The following is an 18623-nucleotide window of genomic DNA, read 5'->3' on the forward strand; positions in this document are numbered from 1 at the left end:
ACCTGCATCAGCCTCACAATTGTTCTGTGTGAGCCCATTGTTGCAGCCACTGTGTCAATCCCTCTCGTTGAGCATCTTGCTCTTTTTTATTGACCCTCTACTTTACTAAGCATGATGGTCTTTTCTAGGGACTGTTGATCTTTCCTAAGAATGTTTCCAAATACATGAGATAATGTCTTACCATCCTTGCTTCTAAGGAGAAATCCAGTTGTACTTTCTACAAGACAGCTTTGTCATTCCTTCTGGCAGTCCATGGTACTTTCAGTATTCTTCACCAACAGTATAATTCCAATGTACCGATTCTTCTTCAGTCTTCCTTATTCACTGTCCAACTTTCCCAGGCATATAAGGTGAGTGAAGATACCATGGCTTGGGTCAAGTGCGCCTCAGACCTTAAAGTGGTATCATTGCTCTTCAACAATTTAACGAGGTCTGCCTTGTGCAGCAGAGGTGTCCAGTGTAACATGCCAATATGTCATTTGATTCCTTGACTGCTGCTTCCATGAATGTTGATTGTGGATCCAAATACTGTTATTTTAAAAATATTTTTAATTTTTATGATTAACTGGGAGCAAATACATATATCATCATTCCATAGTTCAAGTATGGCAAGCAGAATTGTACAATTACTACCAAAATCAGTTTCCAAACATTTTTTTCTTCCTTTTAGTGGGTGATATATTTTTTTAATATCACCTGGACTCCTTGTCCCCACCCCCACTGTCACACACCCCCAAACCCTTATTCAATTTGCTGTCTCAATAGGTTCATCAATCCTGGGTTTCGTATTCTGAAACACATAAAAACACCTAACACAACTTCATGAGGGTGACCCCCAATGATATAACACCTATAAGATACACCCTACAATGAACAAACAAAAACAAAACAAAAATACAGAAAATGTTGAAAACCAGATCAGGTCCAGCATGCATCAGAGGGGGATCAACTGATAAAGCTTTAACTGTTCAAGTCCAGCACTATTGCTTTAACGTTTTTGTAGTGTGGCTTACATAGACTCGCTCAGGGGCAGTTTCTGTCATTTTCCTGAGCATTTGCATAGACTATCTTTCCCATCCTTTTTTGTTGAAGCCACATTTGACTATTATACTGTGGTAACTCTGGAAGTTGGATTTTTTGCCCTTTCCTAGGGTTTTCTACTTTTTAATACATAATTGTATACACAATTATAATACATATATATTTTATACACAGTTTTAATTGCTAATTGTTCAGGTCTAAAGTCCAGTCCAACACCAGATCTCTGCTGAGATGCATTGGCTGTAGCTTTTCCAACACCAGACTCCCTGTGGGTGCCCTTGGTTATCACTACCCATAGATGGTCACACTGAACTGGAAAAAGAGTGGGACATTGTGGCAGTTATATAATCTGTCAACTTGAGCGAAGGAGTGGAGTCTAGCCTGTCTTTCGGGTCATTGCCAATGGTGCCTCTGCATGGGTATGGCCTTTTGAGGATTCTGGGAGCTCCTGTCTTTCTCCCTGGAGGCAGGAAACACACACACTCTCTCTGTGAGACATTCCTGTTGACAAGCCACATGGAGCTTTGCTGATGGAGCCAGAGCCCTGGAGCTGGAGGAGCCATGTGGAAACCCACGCCAGCACTGAGAGGCATCCACTGCCACTGGATCCACAAGACTTTGCACCCACTGACCTGAGATCTTCCTCTATTTGGCATCATTGCATATGTTGCGTGAGTCTGAAGAGGAATTTATAGACTGGTATTGGACATATGGGCTATTATCGGACTTACAGACTTGATTTGGACTGGAATGTTTTCTTAATACATAATTACTCTTTGATATAAAGTTCTTTCATATACACATGAGCATCTACGAGTTTGTTTCTCCAGTCAACACTGGACTAACACAGGTAAAAAAAGGTGTCCTACCCATCATATGTTGCCATTATTCTTGATTCAGTATTTGGTAGATTCTCTAACACTTAGACTGGTTTCTAGAGTTCTAAGTTGGTTCTCAGTTCCACCAATTTCTGCTTTGTAGTTGTTGTGTGGTTGGATTTGAGGAGATGAGAGTATAACACTGCTTACACCACTCTTTATTCTCTAATCCCATTTATTACCTTTCAACCAACACATCATTTATTTATTTTGTTTATGGTCTTTCTCCTTCCTGTACAGTTTAAATTCTGTGAGGGGATATTTTTGTTCTTTTTTGTTGTTCTTCCTCACGGATGTTTCCCCGGCAGATAAAATAATGCCCAGTACATAATAGATGTTCGATTAATATTTAATAAATGTTAAATTGATGAGGCACAGTTATTCAAATCAATAGTTTTGTTTCTGCTTCCCCAGGACTCCTTTCACATCCTGATCATTCAGCATGCTACCTATTTTACAGCGGGCAGCACGGGGGCCCTAGTGATGCAATGAATGGTTAAGTGCTCAGCTGTTTACTGAAAGGTTGGCATTGCAAACCACCCACTGACTTCCTAGGAGAACCACCTGGCAATCTGCTTCCAAAGCTGCTCAAGATGAGTCCAACTCTAGAAGCCAGATACAACCTAGTTGAAAACCTGTGGGAAATTTCTACTTTGTCACTTCAGGTGAAATTAAGTCCATGGTCCCTAACACTGCCACTACAATAGCAATTGAGTATCTGTTGAGTGCTTAAGGTGTGCAAGCACTATTCTAATATGTAATAAGTGATAGTTTAGAACCCTGGGTATTGTTATTATAATTGTATACTCAAAAAACTTCAAGTGCCCTGTTGTCAATTCTGACTCACAGTGACCCTATAAGGGCAGAGTGGTTTCTGCTCCTGTGGTTTCTGAGAAATTCTTCACAGGTGTGGCTATAGGCTGCGTCTGTAAATGTTTCTCATAGACTCTTTGCTATTGTGTCGTGCCCACTCATAGTGACCCCTACGAGACTGGGTAGAACTGGCCCCATTGGGTTTTCCGAGACTAACTGCTTAAGAGAATAGAAAGCTCCACCCTTCGCCAGTGGAGCGGCTGGTGGTTTTGAACAGCTGATCTTGTGGATCACAGCCCAACGTGTAATCACCACGGCTGAAAATGTTTACATCCTTGGAAACCCGCAGGGGCGGTTCTAACTCTGTCCCGTGGCTAGGAGTCACTCCATTCGCAGTACATCTAGTTTGGTCCTGCTTTCTTTAAACAATTTTTTGCTAACTTGTTTTGGTTCATCCGAAAGCCCAAAGCTCTTCAGACTCAAACTCAAAACCTGTCACAGGCCAAGAGGATGGCAGGCAAACACTCCGCGTGGCTTTTGAATTCGAGTTGGCGGGAAAGGGGCAGGCAGGTGTTGGGCGGGGCGGGGAGGAGTTCGTGAGGCCCGGGCCAGCCAATCAGAGCGCGCAGAACTCTCCCTTCCCCCGATGTCCACGCGCCAAAATTCCAAACGGTCAGCGCACCGCTCCCTCGCCGTCTCCCTCCGCCCAGCCAGCCAGCCGGAACTATATAAGAACAAGAAGTCAGCGCTCTCCGGCTACTATTCGCTTAAATCCTCCATCACCTCTGCGAGTGTTTCCCTCAACTTTGGCCGAGCCGCCTTCGGGCGGGTGTCCCTGCTAGCCCGTCTCCCCAGGCTGGGGTGGGGGCGGGGGCGGTGGGGGCGGGCCGGGCGGCGGAGGGATCCCGGGCGGGCGGGCCGCGGCCGGTGGCGCGGCGCTGGTGGCGCCAGAATTCGGAGCGCGGAAGAGCTGGGGCAGCTGCTGCCGGGCGGCGGATTCGGGTGCCGTTTCGGCCGCGGGGAACCGAGGCTGAGAAGATGGTGGTGCTCCGCAGCAGCCTGGAGCTGCACAGCCGCTCCGCTGCCTCTGCCCAAAATTCCCTGGACCTGTCCAGCGAGTTCCTCAGCCTAGAGCCGATCGGCCAGAGACGGTTTCGCTCGGCCGCCGCCAAACCCGCGGTCACCGCGGCCGCCGCGAGCGTGAGTGACCAGCCTGGGGCGGGCTCCTTGGCAGCGCAGAGCTTGTGGGGACAGCCCGCCGCCCCACGCCTGAGGGGGCCGGGGTGACAGTTGGGGGCGGGAGGGAAGGAGCGTGGCTAAGAAGCCCCAGAAAGGGCGGCTCGAGAGCCTGGCCGGGGCCCGCGGCCGGAGCTGGCGGAGGGCTGAGCGGTTCGCTCCTACCTCCTTTTACGGAAGAGGAAACCGCAGCCCGCCCGAGTTGGAGCGCACTTTGGGGGCCGAGCCCTACGTGTTGGGGCTGCTTCCTGCCCTCCGCTTGCGCCGACTGCTTGCTCCTGCTCCCGTGGGCCCGCCCGTGCCCCCCGACTCGCAGTCACCCCGCCTCCAGGACGAAGGTCCGCCGTCCCCTCGGCTGGCATCTTTCCTGCGGGAAGCAGGTCGCCAGGCCTTTCTCTCGGGGCTCTGGTGGGTGTGAGCCCCCCGCCTTTGGGCTATCAGCCGAGCGCTGAACCTTGGCGCCACCAGGGCCCTCCGCGATCGACTTCAGAGATCCGTCTTGGGCGTCTCGGGGGCTGGGCGGCAGAAAGGTGGCAACTCCGGCGCACCCTCGGGGAAGAAGCGCTCGGGGCCGCGCGGCGGGTTGCGTAATGTGGCGGGATGGGGGGGCGGGGCAGTGTCCCGGACGGGCCGATCCCCGGAACCGCGCCGGGCGCCGACTCCCCGAGGCCGGCGGGGCTCTGAGGGAGGGACCCTGGACGTGGTCCGCGTGACACGGCAACCCATTGCAACGCCGATTCCCGCCTCCTGCTGCCTTTCCTTTCGGTTAGAGACGGCCTCTACGCGGGACTGATGGTGGGGGAGGGAGCGGCGCGGGGCAGCCAAGGACCCCCGAAAGCGAGTGCGTTTCCGCCAGATCGAGGGTTTGACCGGCCAGATTCAGGGCGAGCAAGAAAGGGGTGGTGGTGGGTGTGTCGCATCAGCTCAAAGGTGCAGGAGTTGAGAAAGTTGAGGTGGCGCTCTGAGGAGACAGCCTGTCTGGGGCTTAGGGTAGGCAGCGGCCCGGTGAGAGTAACGCTAGGGCGTCAGCGAGGTCAAGGGGAGGTCATGGTGGTAGGAAGAGAGTGGCAGCAGACGTCCTCCCCCCTGCGTTCAGAGTCTTGGGTTGTGTGCTCCCTGAAATTAGTTGCCATCCTCTTTTGTGATTGCCTCAGACGGGAGCTTTGAGTGCAGCAAGGATCGACTGTGTAGTCCCTCTAGCCTCGGATGTTTTAGTTTTGAATGGTCTTCGCTGTCAGGGCTTCCCTGTCTCTCTGTCACTACGGGAGGAGATGCCCCGAGCCCGGCTCCCTTTGCCGGTTAGCCTGTACTCTGAGAAGTGCATCATTTCAATAAGCATCTGTTGACGGCTTACTGCATTCTTGGGAATGCTAGAAACTAAAGTGTGTTGAATGTGTTTAAAAAGTACATAGGCTCTTAGGTAACCTGGTTTGAAATCTCACGAGACCAATAACTGACAGGTTTCTACACTTAATTAAATAGCAGCGATACCCAAGCCACGTGGGTTGTGATGTTCTATCCAGCTGGTTCTGACTCATAGTAACCCTAAGAGAGAGTAGAACTGACCCACAGGATTTCTTGCTGTCATTTTCACTGGAACAGGTAACCAGGTCTTTTCTCCCAGGGGAAGCTCCTGGTGGGTTCCACCCAGCAACCTCTTGGTTACTAGCTTAGTGCTTAACTTTTGCACCTAAAGACATGGGCAGTGGGGTGTAAATGTGATCAAGCAGGTACGGGGCTTAGCTAAGCACGTGGCATATCGTTAAAAACCAAACTCACTACCATCAAGTCAATTCCAACTCAGTGACCCTGTAGGACTGGGTAGAACTGTCCCCCTGGTCATTTGGGACTGTAACTATGAAAGCAGAGTCTCCACTTTGCCCTGCAGAGAAGCTGGTTGTTTCAGACTGCTGAGCTTACAGTTAGCCCAACCCATAACCACTATGGCACCAAAGCTGCTAGATTGGTTAGGCTTCAATAATTGTCGGTTAGGCTTCAATAATTGTCGGTTAACTTTATAGTTAGGCTATAGTTAGGCTTCAATAATTGTCGGTTAACTTTAGTTAATGGGCACTCTATCTTTGTACTTCCTCAGGCTACTAGTCTTGGGGTCATTCTTAACTCCTTTCTCTCTCATCCAATGTATGAACAAATTCTCTTGATTCTACTTTGAAATATATTCAACATCTGACCACTTTTCAAGACCTTCTTTATTGCTGGGCTGGTTATCTCTTGCCTAGGTTATTACAATAGATTTCTTTTTTTACTAGCTTCCTTGTTCTTATGTATGTGTGTAATGGGGAATCAAAAAGTATTGCTACTGAGGTTCTTCATACATGCATGAGTTTATTCCAGAGAAAACTTGTTAAAGCATGTCTTCTGAACAGTGGATGGCTGCAAACCTCTTCTTCCTCTCAAAAGAGATACTTTTTGTGCTGTGGGAAAATCATTTTCTTTTAGATATGTATTTTTTAAATCGTGAATTAGGTGGGGGTTTACATTTCAGAGTATCGATTTTGTATTCCACCATTTACATTACTTATCAAGCCACCCAATAGCTTACCCTGATGCCCCTCCCCCAAAACCCCTACACACACACTTTGGTTTTTGTCTCTTGTGGATTGCTGCCCTCTTCAATCAAGTTAACACCTGTCTACCCTTCAGCCCATTGCTGCATCTTCTCTTTTTAAATTTGTAACAGTGGTCTCACAAATTTTGTCCCTTACAGCTCTCTAGATCCATCCATGCCATGAGGTACTTGGAGGTTTCATTATTGTTTTTTGCATTTTTACCAAACTCCATTTTGTCAAATCACTGAAGTTTTATAACAAGCTTGCAGGAATGCTGCCCCCATATAACCACAGTTCTTAGATTGATCACGTGTTTAAGGAAGGTCAGGAAGACCTCAAAAATAACCCAGGCGAAGAAATATCATTTACCTCCTCGAATGAAGAAATGGTCTGAACCCCAGAAACTAGTAGACAATGACTGTAGAATTACAATTACCACTGACGTGATGGCTAGTGAAGCTAAGATCTCATGGTGTGGCTTTTGCAATTATCAGTGAACATCAATGGCCTAAGCAAACTTTCAACTCATTGGGTACCAAAAGCATTGTGTGAAAATTAGCGAATTGAGTTTATTTTGAGGTGTAATCCATACTGAAGATTGTATTCTTGGTCTTCATCAGTAAGTACTTTAAGTAAGTCCTCTACACCAGGCGTCCTCACACAACGACCCTCGGGTCACATGCGGCCTGCCGAGGACATTTATCTGACCCACCCGGTGTTTTTGCCCATTTTGCTTTTTACTTCAAAATAAGATATGTGCAGTATGCATAGGAATTTGTTCATAGTTGTTTTCTTTAACTGTAGTCTGGCCCTCCAACGGTTCTGAGGGACAGTGAACTGGCCCCTGTTTAAAAAGTTTACGGACCCCTGCTCTACACTTTGAGCAGACAAGGTGTGTCATCTTCCATTTGTTAATGATTCCTCAGATCTTGATGCTTCCCGCTGTCTTCATAGAGTTTAGTTTCTTAGATTTTTTTCCAGCATACACACTGAATATAGTGAAAAGATACAACCTGGACAAGTTTTCCATATTTAAAACAATGCAATATGCCCCTGTAAAAATTATCATTCTTATTACAGATATGGAAACTATAACATAGTGATCTTCTGTAACTTGCCCAGGATTAGACAGCCCGAAGTGACAGGGCTTTGAGACCTTCTCACTGTCACTGCCATTGAGTCAATTTTGACTCAGTGACCCTATAGGACAAGATAGAACTGCCCCTGTGGGCATCCAAGACTAAGTCTTAATGGGAATAGAAAACTTCATCTTTCTCATAAGAAGTAGCTGGTGATTTCCAACTGCCAACCTCGCAGTAAGCAGGCTAATACGTAACCATCACACCACCAGGGCTCTGAATCAGAACTTAGCTTATTTCTAGTGTTTATGTTCTCAGTCTGAAGGAGAGTGAACTGGAGTCTATGGTGGCAGTGGTAGGAATGGAAAGAAAGTGCCAAATAAAGGAAGAAGGAAACCAGTGGACAGTTGAGAGGCTAGGACCATACAGCTTTTGAAGTAGCTTATAGAATGTGCTGACTATTGAATCCTGGATGTATATGAAAAACATACATAGCATATCACACACACACAAAGTTCAGGAGATTTTGAACAATGGTTTTAAGGGTAGGAAGAAGATGAATCATGTAACCAAGAATATGTAGACCAAAGCATTTAAGAGAGAGATCAAGCCATTTCAACTAGGGATCGATCGAATCAACTTTATGTTAATGAGGTTGAGCAAACACCTTTGAGTTTAGCTGTTGGGAGAGGGTTATGACCATGATCTAATCCTGCGTGTAACATGTATCCTGCTGTGCACGCTATTGATGTTGCAGTTGAAGTGTGGGTGAGGACATTTTATAGGTCAGTGTTACAACTGGATAAGGTGCCCTGGGGCACTTGACTACTACCTAAAAGGTTGAGTGTTCAAACCCACCAGCAACTCTGGTGGAGGAAAGGTATGGTGTGTACTTCTGTAAAGATTACAGCCCTGGGAACCCTATGGGACCATTCTGCTTTCTTATTGTGGTGTCCTGAGTCAGAATTGGCAATGAATTTGGTTTTACAACTGTGATTTAAAATTCATACTGAAGTCTCATATTGAACTTAACAACTTTAATAAATTTTGTCTTTTGTGCAATAGAATATATTTCTATTGTGTCTGCTTTGTGAATAGTCATTAAACTTGAATTCTTATTTCTAAATCTATTTTTGTCCACTCCCTGGATTATAGAGCAAATATCTCGTTTTTTTCTCTTTTAATTTGAATTTTCAGTTCATTTAATTCACACTATATTACCATATGTACTTGAGTGTAAGTCTACCTGAATATCAGCTGAGGCATCTAATTTTTTTTTTGCATTTCATTAGGGGCTCACACAACTCCTATCCCAATCCATACATATACATACATCAATTATATAAAGCACATCCGCACATTCTCTGCCCTAATCATTTTCAAAGCATTTGCTCTCCACCTAAGCCCTCCGCATCAGGTCCTCTTTTTTTCCCCTCCCTCCCCACTCCCTCCTCCCCCATGAGCCCCCGACAATTTATAGATTGTTATTTTGTCATATTTTGCCCTATCCGGAGTCCCCCTTTCCCGCCTTCTCTGCCGTCCTGTCTCCCAGGGAGGAGGCCACGTGCGGACCCCTGCAGTCAGTTCCCCCCCTCCTACCCACTCACCCTCCACCCTCCCAGCATCACCCTTCAAACCCCTGGTCCCGAAAGCACCATCCACCCCGGACTCCCCGTGCCTCCAGCTCCCACATGCACCAGTGCACAACCTCCGCCCCATCCAGTCCCACAAGGTAGAATTTGGACCATGGTAGTTGGGGGGAGGAAGCATCCAGGATCTGGGGGAAAGCTGTGTTCTTCATCGGTACTACATCGCACCCTAACTGACCCATCTCCTCTCCTAAACCCCTCTATGAGGGATCTCCAGTGGCCGACAAATGGACCTTGGGTCTCCACTCTGCACTTCCCCCTTCATTCACTATGGCATATATATGTTTTGCATGATGCCTTATACCTGGTCCCTTTGGCACTTCGTGATCACACTGACTGGTGTGCTTCTTCCATGTGAACTTTATTGCTTCTGAGCTAGATGGCCGCTTGTTCACCTTCAAGCCTTTAAGACCCCAGACACTATCTCTTTTGATAGCCGGACACCATCAGCTTTCTTCACCACATTTGCTTATGCACCCATTTGTCTTCAGCGATCCTATCATGGAGGTGTGCAGTCAATGATTTGATTTTTTTGTTCTTTGATGCCTGATAACTGATCCCTTCAGGACCACGTGATCACACAGGCTGGTGTGTTCTTCCATGTGGACTTTGTTGCTTCTGAGCTAGATGGCTGCTTGTTTATCTTCAAGCCTTTAAGACCCCAGACACTATCTCTTTTGATAGCCGGGCACCATCAGCTTTCTTCACCACATTTACCCACTTTGGCTTCAGCAGTTGTGTTGGGAGGGTGAGCATCATAGAGTGCCAATTTAATAAAAGAAAGTATTCATGCATTGAGGGAGGAGGCACCTAATTTTACCACAAAAACTTCATTTAAAATGTACTGGAAAACTCCGCTTATACACAAATATATACAGTATGTAAATGAAAGTCATTTATTAATTGTTTCTGTGACCTAAAAGCTCTCATTTAAATTCTTCTTGACTTGGGTGTCATAATTATTAGTAATTAAGGAAACCAACAACACATGCTTTATTAAAATGAATAAATAAAAAGTATGATTTTATAGGATCTAATGTAGATGAAGGGAGAAACCAATGGCTTTTTACACCCATAAAGAGTTACAGCCTCATAAACCTACAGGGTCAAAATGATTCAGACCTGAAGGAACCCTGGTGGTGCAGTAATTACGCACCTGACTGCTCACTAAAGGGTGGGTAATTTGAACCCATTATCCGTTTCACTAGAGAAAAGTCCTGGTGTTATGCTTCCATAAAGAGTACAGCTAGGACACTGGACCACTGGTGGTGGGGGGGGTTACGCATTGAGCTGCTAACCACAAGTACAGGAGTTCAAAATCACTATCTGATCTCTGGGAGAAAGAGAAAGCTTTCTACTCTCTAAAGAGTTAACAGTCTTAAACTCATGGGGGGCCATTTCTACTCTGTCGTACAGGGTCTCTGTGAGTCAGAATCAGTTTTATGGCAGTGAATTTAATGTTTTGGGTTTTAGGACGTTTTGTTGGGCAGTTTTATTCTGTCTTATCACTGTGAGTTAGAATTGATTGACTTGGATTGAGGTACAGGGTTGCTACACATAGAACAACATAGGTGATACATGATCACAGCAACAACAGTGATGATTGAAGTTCCCTCTGTACTCACTCTACTAACTCTTGGGTCTGCGGACAAAGCTTATTTATAAAGATCCCTGGTGGCACAGTAGGTTAGCTATGGACTGCTAACCACAAAACAAACAAGCATCCATCCACTGGCATCAGGTCAACTCTGACTCACAGCCACCCTATAGGACAGATAGAACATCTTTGGGTTTCTGACACTGTAAAACTTTTAATTTTAAGTTTTATTGGCATTTCATCCACATTTCTTACAGTTCAGTAGTTCTACCACATCAAGAAGAGTTGTACAACCTTCACCACAATCAACTTTGGAACATTTTCTTTTTCCCTGTACTCATTGTTATTCATGGAATTCCTCCCAAATCTTGGGAAAATATACACAACAAAATATTCACCAGTTCAACAACTTCAACATGTATAATTCAGTATCATTGATTATACTCTTCATGTTATACAGCCATTTTTGCTATCCCTCTGTGGATAATCTATCAACTTGAAGAAGGGGTAGAGTCTAGCCGGTTAATCAGGTTAAATCCAATTAAGCCTGAGGGGGGCGGCGTGGCCTTCTGAGGATTCCAGGAACTCCTGTCTTCCTCCCTCAAGGCAGGACACACAAGACTCTGCTTGACATTCCTGTTGACAAACCATGTGGAAACCCACACAAGCACTGAGATGTTTCCACCACCACTAGATCCACAGGACTTTACACCCACTGGTCTGTGATCTTCCTGCATTTGGCATAATTTGCATGTGTTGTATGAGTCTGAAGAGGAATTTATAGACTGGTATTGGACATATGGGCTAATATAAGATTTATGGACTTGATCTGGAATGTTTTCTTAATATACAATTACTCTTTGATATAAAGCTCTTTCTTATATACATATGAGTGTCTATGGATTTCTTTCTCTAGTCAACCCAGACTAACATACCCTCTCCAAGTTGTTCCACTACCATTAAAATGAACTCAATGCCCCCTAAGCACACTCTTCTTCCTTCACCCATGGTAACCATAGGTCAAGTTTGGTTTCTTTTCTTGATATAATATTCACATGTATACATGCTCATAGTTAAATCATTTCTTAAAAGAGTTGTAGATGCATCATTATGATCAGCTATAATGCTTCCTCCCCCCCCCCTGCATTCACTGATCGCTTCCCAATTTCCTTCTCCCTCCCGCTTCCCAATAAAGCATTGCAACAGTTATTGTCTCTATGTGTCCCCTCCGTGATTCCTAAACTGGGAGACGTAACAAAAACAATACAAATTAAACAGAAAGGAGAAAACAATAATAATAATATAAAAATAAAGAATAAGAAAGAAAAAAACAACAGTATTTTTTAAATCCAGAGAAGACATTTGTTCTTGGAACAAATGAGAAATATTTGCACATACAGTAAATTCAATGGACCCCAGTATCATACCGTGCTTGTAGTCACCATCATCGAGTTTACAATCATCTCTGATAGTAAAGCTGTTCGAGCCCCTTGCCTGTGGCTAGAGGGGATCTTCCAGAAGCCCAGTCTGAGCAGGCACTCTGCACCTGGATTGGGAGTTCCTACTTTTCCCCATAGCCTTCAACAAATTGGGTGTTCACAATTTAAGCTTGGATACTGTTCCCTTCATATTTGGATTTTGTTATTGCCTTCTTTGGATCACAGTCAGGTGGACTTAGTTGATGCCTCACTTAGATGGCTTCTTGTTTGCTTTTAAGACCCCAGACACTATTCCAACGGATAGCCAGACCCCATAAGCTTTCGTCACCACACTTGCTGTAGCACACTGTGTTCAGTGGTCCCTTGGTGAAGATGAGTATTGAGTCGAACTGGGTATAAGAATGAACTCTTCTTGGATTAGGACTATAACTAAATGGGAGCTCAGAATCCATCTTCTTGTCCTGGGTTATAAATGACTGGTTTACTATGGTGGTAATATTATGACCGAACCAACAAGGTCAACAATAGCAAAAAACAAAAAAACCCAACCCCAAAAGAAACAGAACAACTGTCAATCATCCCCTTAGGGTATAAGGTGATTGCATTGATAACATCAGTAATTTCTCCAGTCATGTAGAGTTTAAGGTGTTGTTGATATGAGTTTATACCAGTGTAGTCTAACTGAGCTGCAATCCATGAGTTTTGCTTTGTTCAGATTTCTAGTTGAGCTCTGTTTACACTGAGCATGGGAATTGATGCCGGGGGTAGATTTCCTGCATCATCTCTTCCAAGGGTAGACCTTGCCTCTCAGACCAAAACCTGTCATTATTCAAGGGAAGCATTGAGGCACCAAATATACAGTGGTTCTGAGTCTCCTTTCTATTGGACACCCACTAAGCCAGGGGTCCCACTCACCATCCAGTGACTGCCATTTCCACAGTCTTGGGGTGGCCATCCTTTGCATCCTCTCCCATCAGGTTATTTCAGTCCTAAATCCAAGGGTGTAAGTAGTTTTGAGGTAGGGCCCAGTTCATTCCGTCAAGCTTCCATGCTGAGTCCTTGTGGTATGACCCTTGGGGGATGCCATGTTCCTTAAGGCCAGCATCTCAAGTCATCATAGTGCCCAGTTCATGGTGCGGTTCACCAAGGGTTGGGTAGAAACATTCGAAGTGTCTGCCCAGTGTGGAACCAGGGTTTATTCTCCCCTTAGGTTCCCTATTATTGTTCAGCATCCCTTCCTGATGTGAGGTTGGCCCTCCTCATTTACCCACCACACCCACCAACAGAAACATCAGTGTCTCCTCTGAAATGTAGATGCTCCTGTCCCCTGGTCTCAACCTGACTTTCCAGTAAGGTTCTCCTCTCATTCCTATGGAGGGCCTGTTGATCTGTCACAACCTTGTCTCAGTGTTGTACAGCATTAACTGGATGATCTTTTCCCTTTTCCTCCCCCTTGAAAGAGTGACCTCGGCCAATGTCAGGTCTCCTCCCTTGAGATGGCTCTTATGAAGTGCACATAAGCATAGTTTGTGACTTATAGGCACACATTTCACCTCTTAGTTTGGGAATTAGTCCCTAAGATTTGACCAATTAGTGTTTCTCCTTGTAGTAGTAGACTCATACAATATTTTCCCTTTTGTGATTGACTAATTTCACTGTCAGCATAATGGTTTCCAGGTTCTTCCATGTCTTTCAGTGTTTCGTGCTTTCATTACGTGTTGTTGTTTGTTTTTTTTAGGGATGCATAGGATCCTGTTGCGTGAATGTGCCATCATTTCTTTATCCATTCTTCCACAGTTGGGCATTTGGACTGCTTCCAGTTTTGTTATTGTGTACTGTTGCTGTGGACATGGGAAAGCATACATCCACTCATGTTGTGTCTCACTTCTTTGGGGTATATGCTTCATAGTAGTATTGCTGGATTGTATGGGATTTCAATTCCCAGTTGCTTCTAAGTATTGCCGTATCGCTTTCAATAGCAGTTGTATGTATTTACAAGTTCACCAACAGTGTATAGGAGTTCCATTATCTCCACATCCTCTCCAGCATTTGCTGCTTTTGTTTTTAATTGAGCTAGCATTGTGTGTGTAAGGTGGTGTCTGATTGTACCTTAATTAGCATCTTTCATGACTAGGGATTATGAGCATATTTCATGTGTTTGTTATCCATTTGTACGTCGTTTTTGGTGAAATGTCTTCTCATGTCCTTTTCCCACTTCTTAATTTGGTCATTTGTTTATTTCTAATTGAACTGTTGTAGAGTTCTATAAATTTTGTTAATTAGACCCTTGTCCAATGTGTCATTGATAAAAAATTTTTCGCAATCTGTGGGCTTTCATTTTACTCTCCTGATAAAAAGTATTTTGATGTGCATAAATGATGTAATTTCAGCACATCCAAGTTATCTATCTTGTCTTCCACTGTGTGTGCCTCCTTCATTAAACTTGATATTCTATGTATGTTCTGCAATAGAGCCCTTAAGTTTGTTCCAACTTTCTCGCTGATGATCCTGATACCTCTGAAGTTTACATCCATCTTGCATTTGTTTTTATGCATGGGGAGGGATATGTGTTTTGTTTCATTCTTCTGTATTTGGAAATCCAGTTTGTCCAACACCATTTGTTGAAGAGACTGTCTTTATCCCATTGACTATTTCTAGGTCCTTTGTCAAAGGTTAGTTGCCTATAAGCTGATGCATTTATGTCTGGGTTTTCTGTTCTGATCCCATTGCTCTGGTCTACATCTCTCTCATAGTACTAGTACCAGGCTGTTTTGACTACTGTGGCTATAGAGTAGGTTTTTAGGTCAGGTAGTGCATGGTCTCCTACTTGGTTCTTCTTTTTAAGAAGTTCTTTGCTTATCCTCGGTCTTTTGCCTACCCATATGAAATTGATAATTATTTTTTCCATTTCTTTAAAGAATGTATTTGGGATTGTGTTGTACCTGTAGATTATTTTAGGTAGTCTCAACCTTTTCACAGTATTAAGTCTGCCTATCCATGAGCACAGGAGAGTCTTCTATTTATGTAGGTCTTTTTTGGTTTCTTCTAGTAATGTTCTGTAGTTTTCTCAGTGTAGGTCTTTTGTTTCTTTAGGTTTATGCCTAAGTATTTCATCTTTAAAGCAGTTGTTTTAAATGGTACTGTTTTCTTAATGGGACTGTAAATCTTTAGGAATTCAGACAGCCTCATCTTTTTCTGTAAAGCAGCTGGTAGATTTGATCCGCAGTTCAGTTAACAGCCCAGTGTGTAACTCACTTCGCCAGGACTTCTTGCTAATCAAAAGGCAGTTCAAACCCACTGTAATGGTGCACTGCAGGATATACCTATTAAAGATTTATAGTCTCAGAAACTGTATGGAACAGTTCTACTCTATCCTATAGGGTAGACCTGAGTCAGAATCTATTTGATGGCAGCGGTTTTGGGGGTCCTTTGTTTAAATTACTTAAAGCCAGTATTTGGCATCAATTCCATTGTTAGTAAATAAATATAAGCACCGAGAAACATTGTTCACATCAATAAATGGATAAATGGAGAAAGTCTGCTTTAGGATGGCAACTCAGTTTTTCTGGCATCCACGCAGAACATCACTTGCCAAAAATTATTTGTAATGCTCTTAACTTGATTAGACCGCCTTTCAATTTTGTTGAGAGCAAATAATTGGAAACCACCTAACAAGGGAATGGATTTTGTTGCCTTGCTCCATCATTCAATTTACTAACACCTACACAGATGTTTTTCTGTGGCTTTATAGAGATTTATATTCCTTGAGGCAGTCTACGGGGGCAGACTCAGAATGGCTGAGAGAGAGGACTTCCTCTTGTAAAATGGAAGAACAGCAAAGGAGAGAGGATGCTTTGTGTTCAGGAAGGCACTTTCTCAGGCAGATCATTACCTTGAGACGCCTTATGCTATAGTTCACCTATTTAAGATGTAAGTGTTCTTTTTCCAAGCATCCTTAAATACAGCTATACTGACAAAGGTACACATTACTTATTATTTTATGAAGCACCTAATTTTTACATAAATCTTTGTGGCATGAATTTTACTTGTGAGCCAGTTAAGTAGCCTGCCCAAAGCCATAGTGGTGGCTGGCCACATGGGAAGTGAGAATGACTTTCTTTCTACCTCCTGTTGCTGGCACCTGAAAAACAAAGCTAAGTGACAAAGTAAAGTCAGATTAGGGGGCTGGGGTGGGGGACAGCAATGTGTTCTTTCCTCAAGCTACCTCTTTTTTGGTATAATTATCAGTTTTCAAGTCATAATATACCTGGTGGTCTAGTTCATTTAAGTTGGCGAATGGTAGACAGTATATGTTCTGGGTGTCTCTTTTAGATATTTCTAATTTCTGAGTCCTAATGAGTACTTAACCTTACGAGCTACTGGCACTTTTTTCAGGGGTGGTACAGTTTACTTTCTGTGGGGAGACAGCAGTCTGGCAGGGACTGCCTTCAGGGAAGATGCCTTTCTAGACTACTTATTATGAAATAGAAATAGAAACCATCCATACATGATTATCTTAGTTATTTCATAGACATTTCCAAGTTTGTGCATTGTGGACTAATTATTTATTCCTGGTGGTTATTATGTGATTTTTAGGGGGTAGATACAGTAAATCACATGTCTTTTTTTTTTTTAAAGCACATGTCTTTAGAGTGGTTAGAAGTTTGTTTGTTTTTTTTTTACTTCTAGTGTGAGTATATTCTTTACATAAGTTCAGAGAAATTTTAAAGAACTTTTTGAATACTTCATGACAGAGCCTCTGTAGTTTATAGGACAATCAACTCATTTAGCCTTTGGAGTCCCTAGGTAGTGCAAACAGGTGACATGCTTAGCTGCCATGGAAAAGTTGGAGGTTTGAGTCCACAGAGGCAGCTTTGCCCTGGCCATTGAAAACCCTATGAGTCAAGTGTCACTTTGGCACAGATGGGGTTGCCATGAGTTGGATTCAACTTGATGACAACTAATTAACTTAGTCTCTCATTATTATTTGTGCTTGTGTGGTTATTTTTAGTATGTAATTTATTGAATATACAGCAGAAAAGAGGGCTTTATATGCTTTTCTGTGGCTTGATATAGTTGGCTGAAATAAAGTCATAAAGAGCTCTGTGGTTTTTGTGACAGATGAACATACCTGCAGTCTTTTGACTTCAATTGCTGTAGGAGTGAAGTTAGGTGAAACATAGTCAATAAGAACTCACTAGGCCTAATTGACAATTCTGAGGATCCAGTTATTTTAAGTGTATTGGTGGCAGGCATTGTATATACTGTATTTCTCTTTTTCAGACATTTCTATTTTCTGAGCCTTGAAGTAAATTAGTGTTTAACTGTAAAGAACTGTTACCACTTTTTTCAGTGGTGGGAAACTTCACTTTCTAGACTGCTTATTTTGTATTGGAACTGGAAACTACTCATCTTGCTCATTTCATGGACGTTGCCAAATATGCTTATCATTTAATGGTTATTTCTTCTAGGTAGTTACTGTGATTTTGGTGGAGAGGTGCCAAATGATAGCTTCACAGAAAGCAATTGTTTGAAAATTGTAATCAGAAGCAACTTTTTAGGAAGAATTCAACTTGGCGCTTTGACTGAAAATAAAACTCAGATGACTTTCTTAATTTTTCTTTTAATCATTTTGTTGAGGGCTCTTACAGCTCTTAAAACATTACATACATCAATTGTATCACGCATATTTATTTATCCATATGTTGCCATCATCATTTCCAAAACATTTTCTACTTGAGCCCTTGGTATAAGCTCCTCCTTTTTTCCCCTCACCTTCACTCACCCTCCCACCCTCATGAATCTTGATCAACTATATATTGTTATTTAGTATCTTACACTGCCCGTTGTCTCCCTTCACCCACATTTCTGTTATTTGTCTTCTCTTGAGGGAGGGGGCTATATATCCAACCTGGTAATGGGTTCCTCCTATCTCCCCCTACCCTAATGATGTTGCTACTCCCACTACTGTTCCTGAGGGGTTTATCTTTCCTGAACTCCATGTGTCGAGAGCTCTTATCTGTACCAACGTGTGTTCTCTGGTCTAGCCAGATTTGAGGTAGAATTGGGTCGTGGTAGGGTGGCAGGAAGCATTCAGGAGCTAGAGGAATGATATTCTTAATTTTTCTTACAGGATGAATCTTCTGTTAAAGAAGTTGAAACCTACCACCAGAAGCGCACTTTAAGGTCTTTGAGAAAAAATGCCCAGAATTCTTCAGACTCTAGTTTTGATAAGAATATGGAAATAATGGAGAAACATGCCAATGGCAGGCATTTCACAAGGTAACACAAGTTGGTTGAATACTAATTCCAAATCATTTT

At 43.5% G+C, this 18623-nt stretch overlaps 1 protein-coding gene across 4 annotated transcripts in view; it reads left to right on the forward strand.

Moving 5' to 3' along the window:
- Positions 1 to 3681: 3681 nt before the first annotated feature.
- Positions 3682 to 18623, forward strand: part of ATAD2 (ATPase family AAA domain containing 2) — a 61524-nt gene continuing 46582 nt past the window's right edge. For 2 of the 4 annotated variants that reach the window (XM_075549303.1, XM_075549305.1), the window contains exons 1-2: positions 3682 to 3932; positions 18436 to 18584. In XM_075549303.1, the coding sequence (XP_075405418.1) occupies positions 3771 to 3932; positions 18436 to 18584 (311 nt within the window). In that variant the 5' untranslated portion in view covers positions 3682 to 3770. Of the gene's footprint in view, positions 3933 to 4605; positions 4734 to 18435; positions 18585 to 18623 lie in introns of those variants that run through there. The other 2 variants (XM_075549304.1, XM_075549306.1) reach the window with 2 other exon arrangements.

This window comes from Tenrec ecaudatus, chromosome 5 (assembly GCF_050624435.1).
Source record: "Tenrec ecaudatus isolate mTenEca1 chromosome 5, mTenEca1.hap1, whole genome shotgun sequence".
In the NCBI taxonomy this organism is placed as follows: domain Eukaryota; kingdom Metazoa; phylum Chordata; class Mammalia; order Afrosoricida; family Tenrecidae; genus Tenrec; species Tenrec ecaudatus.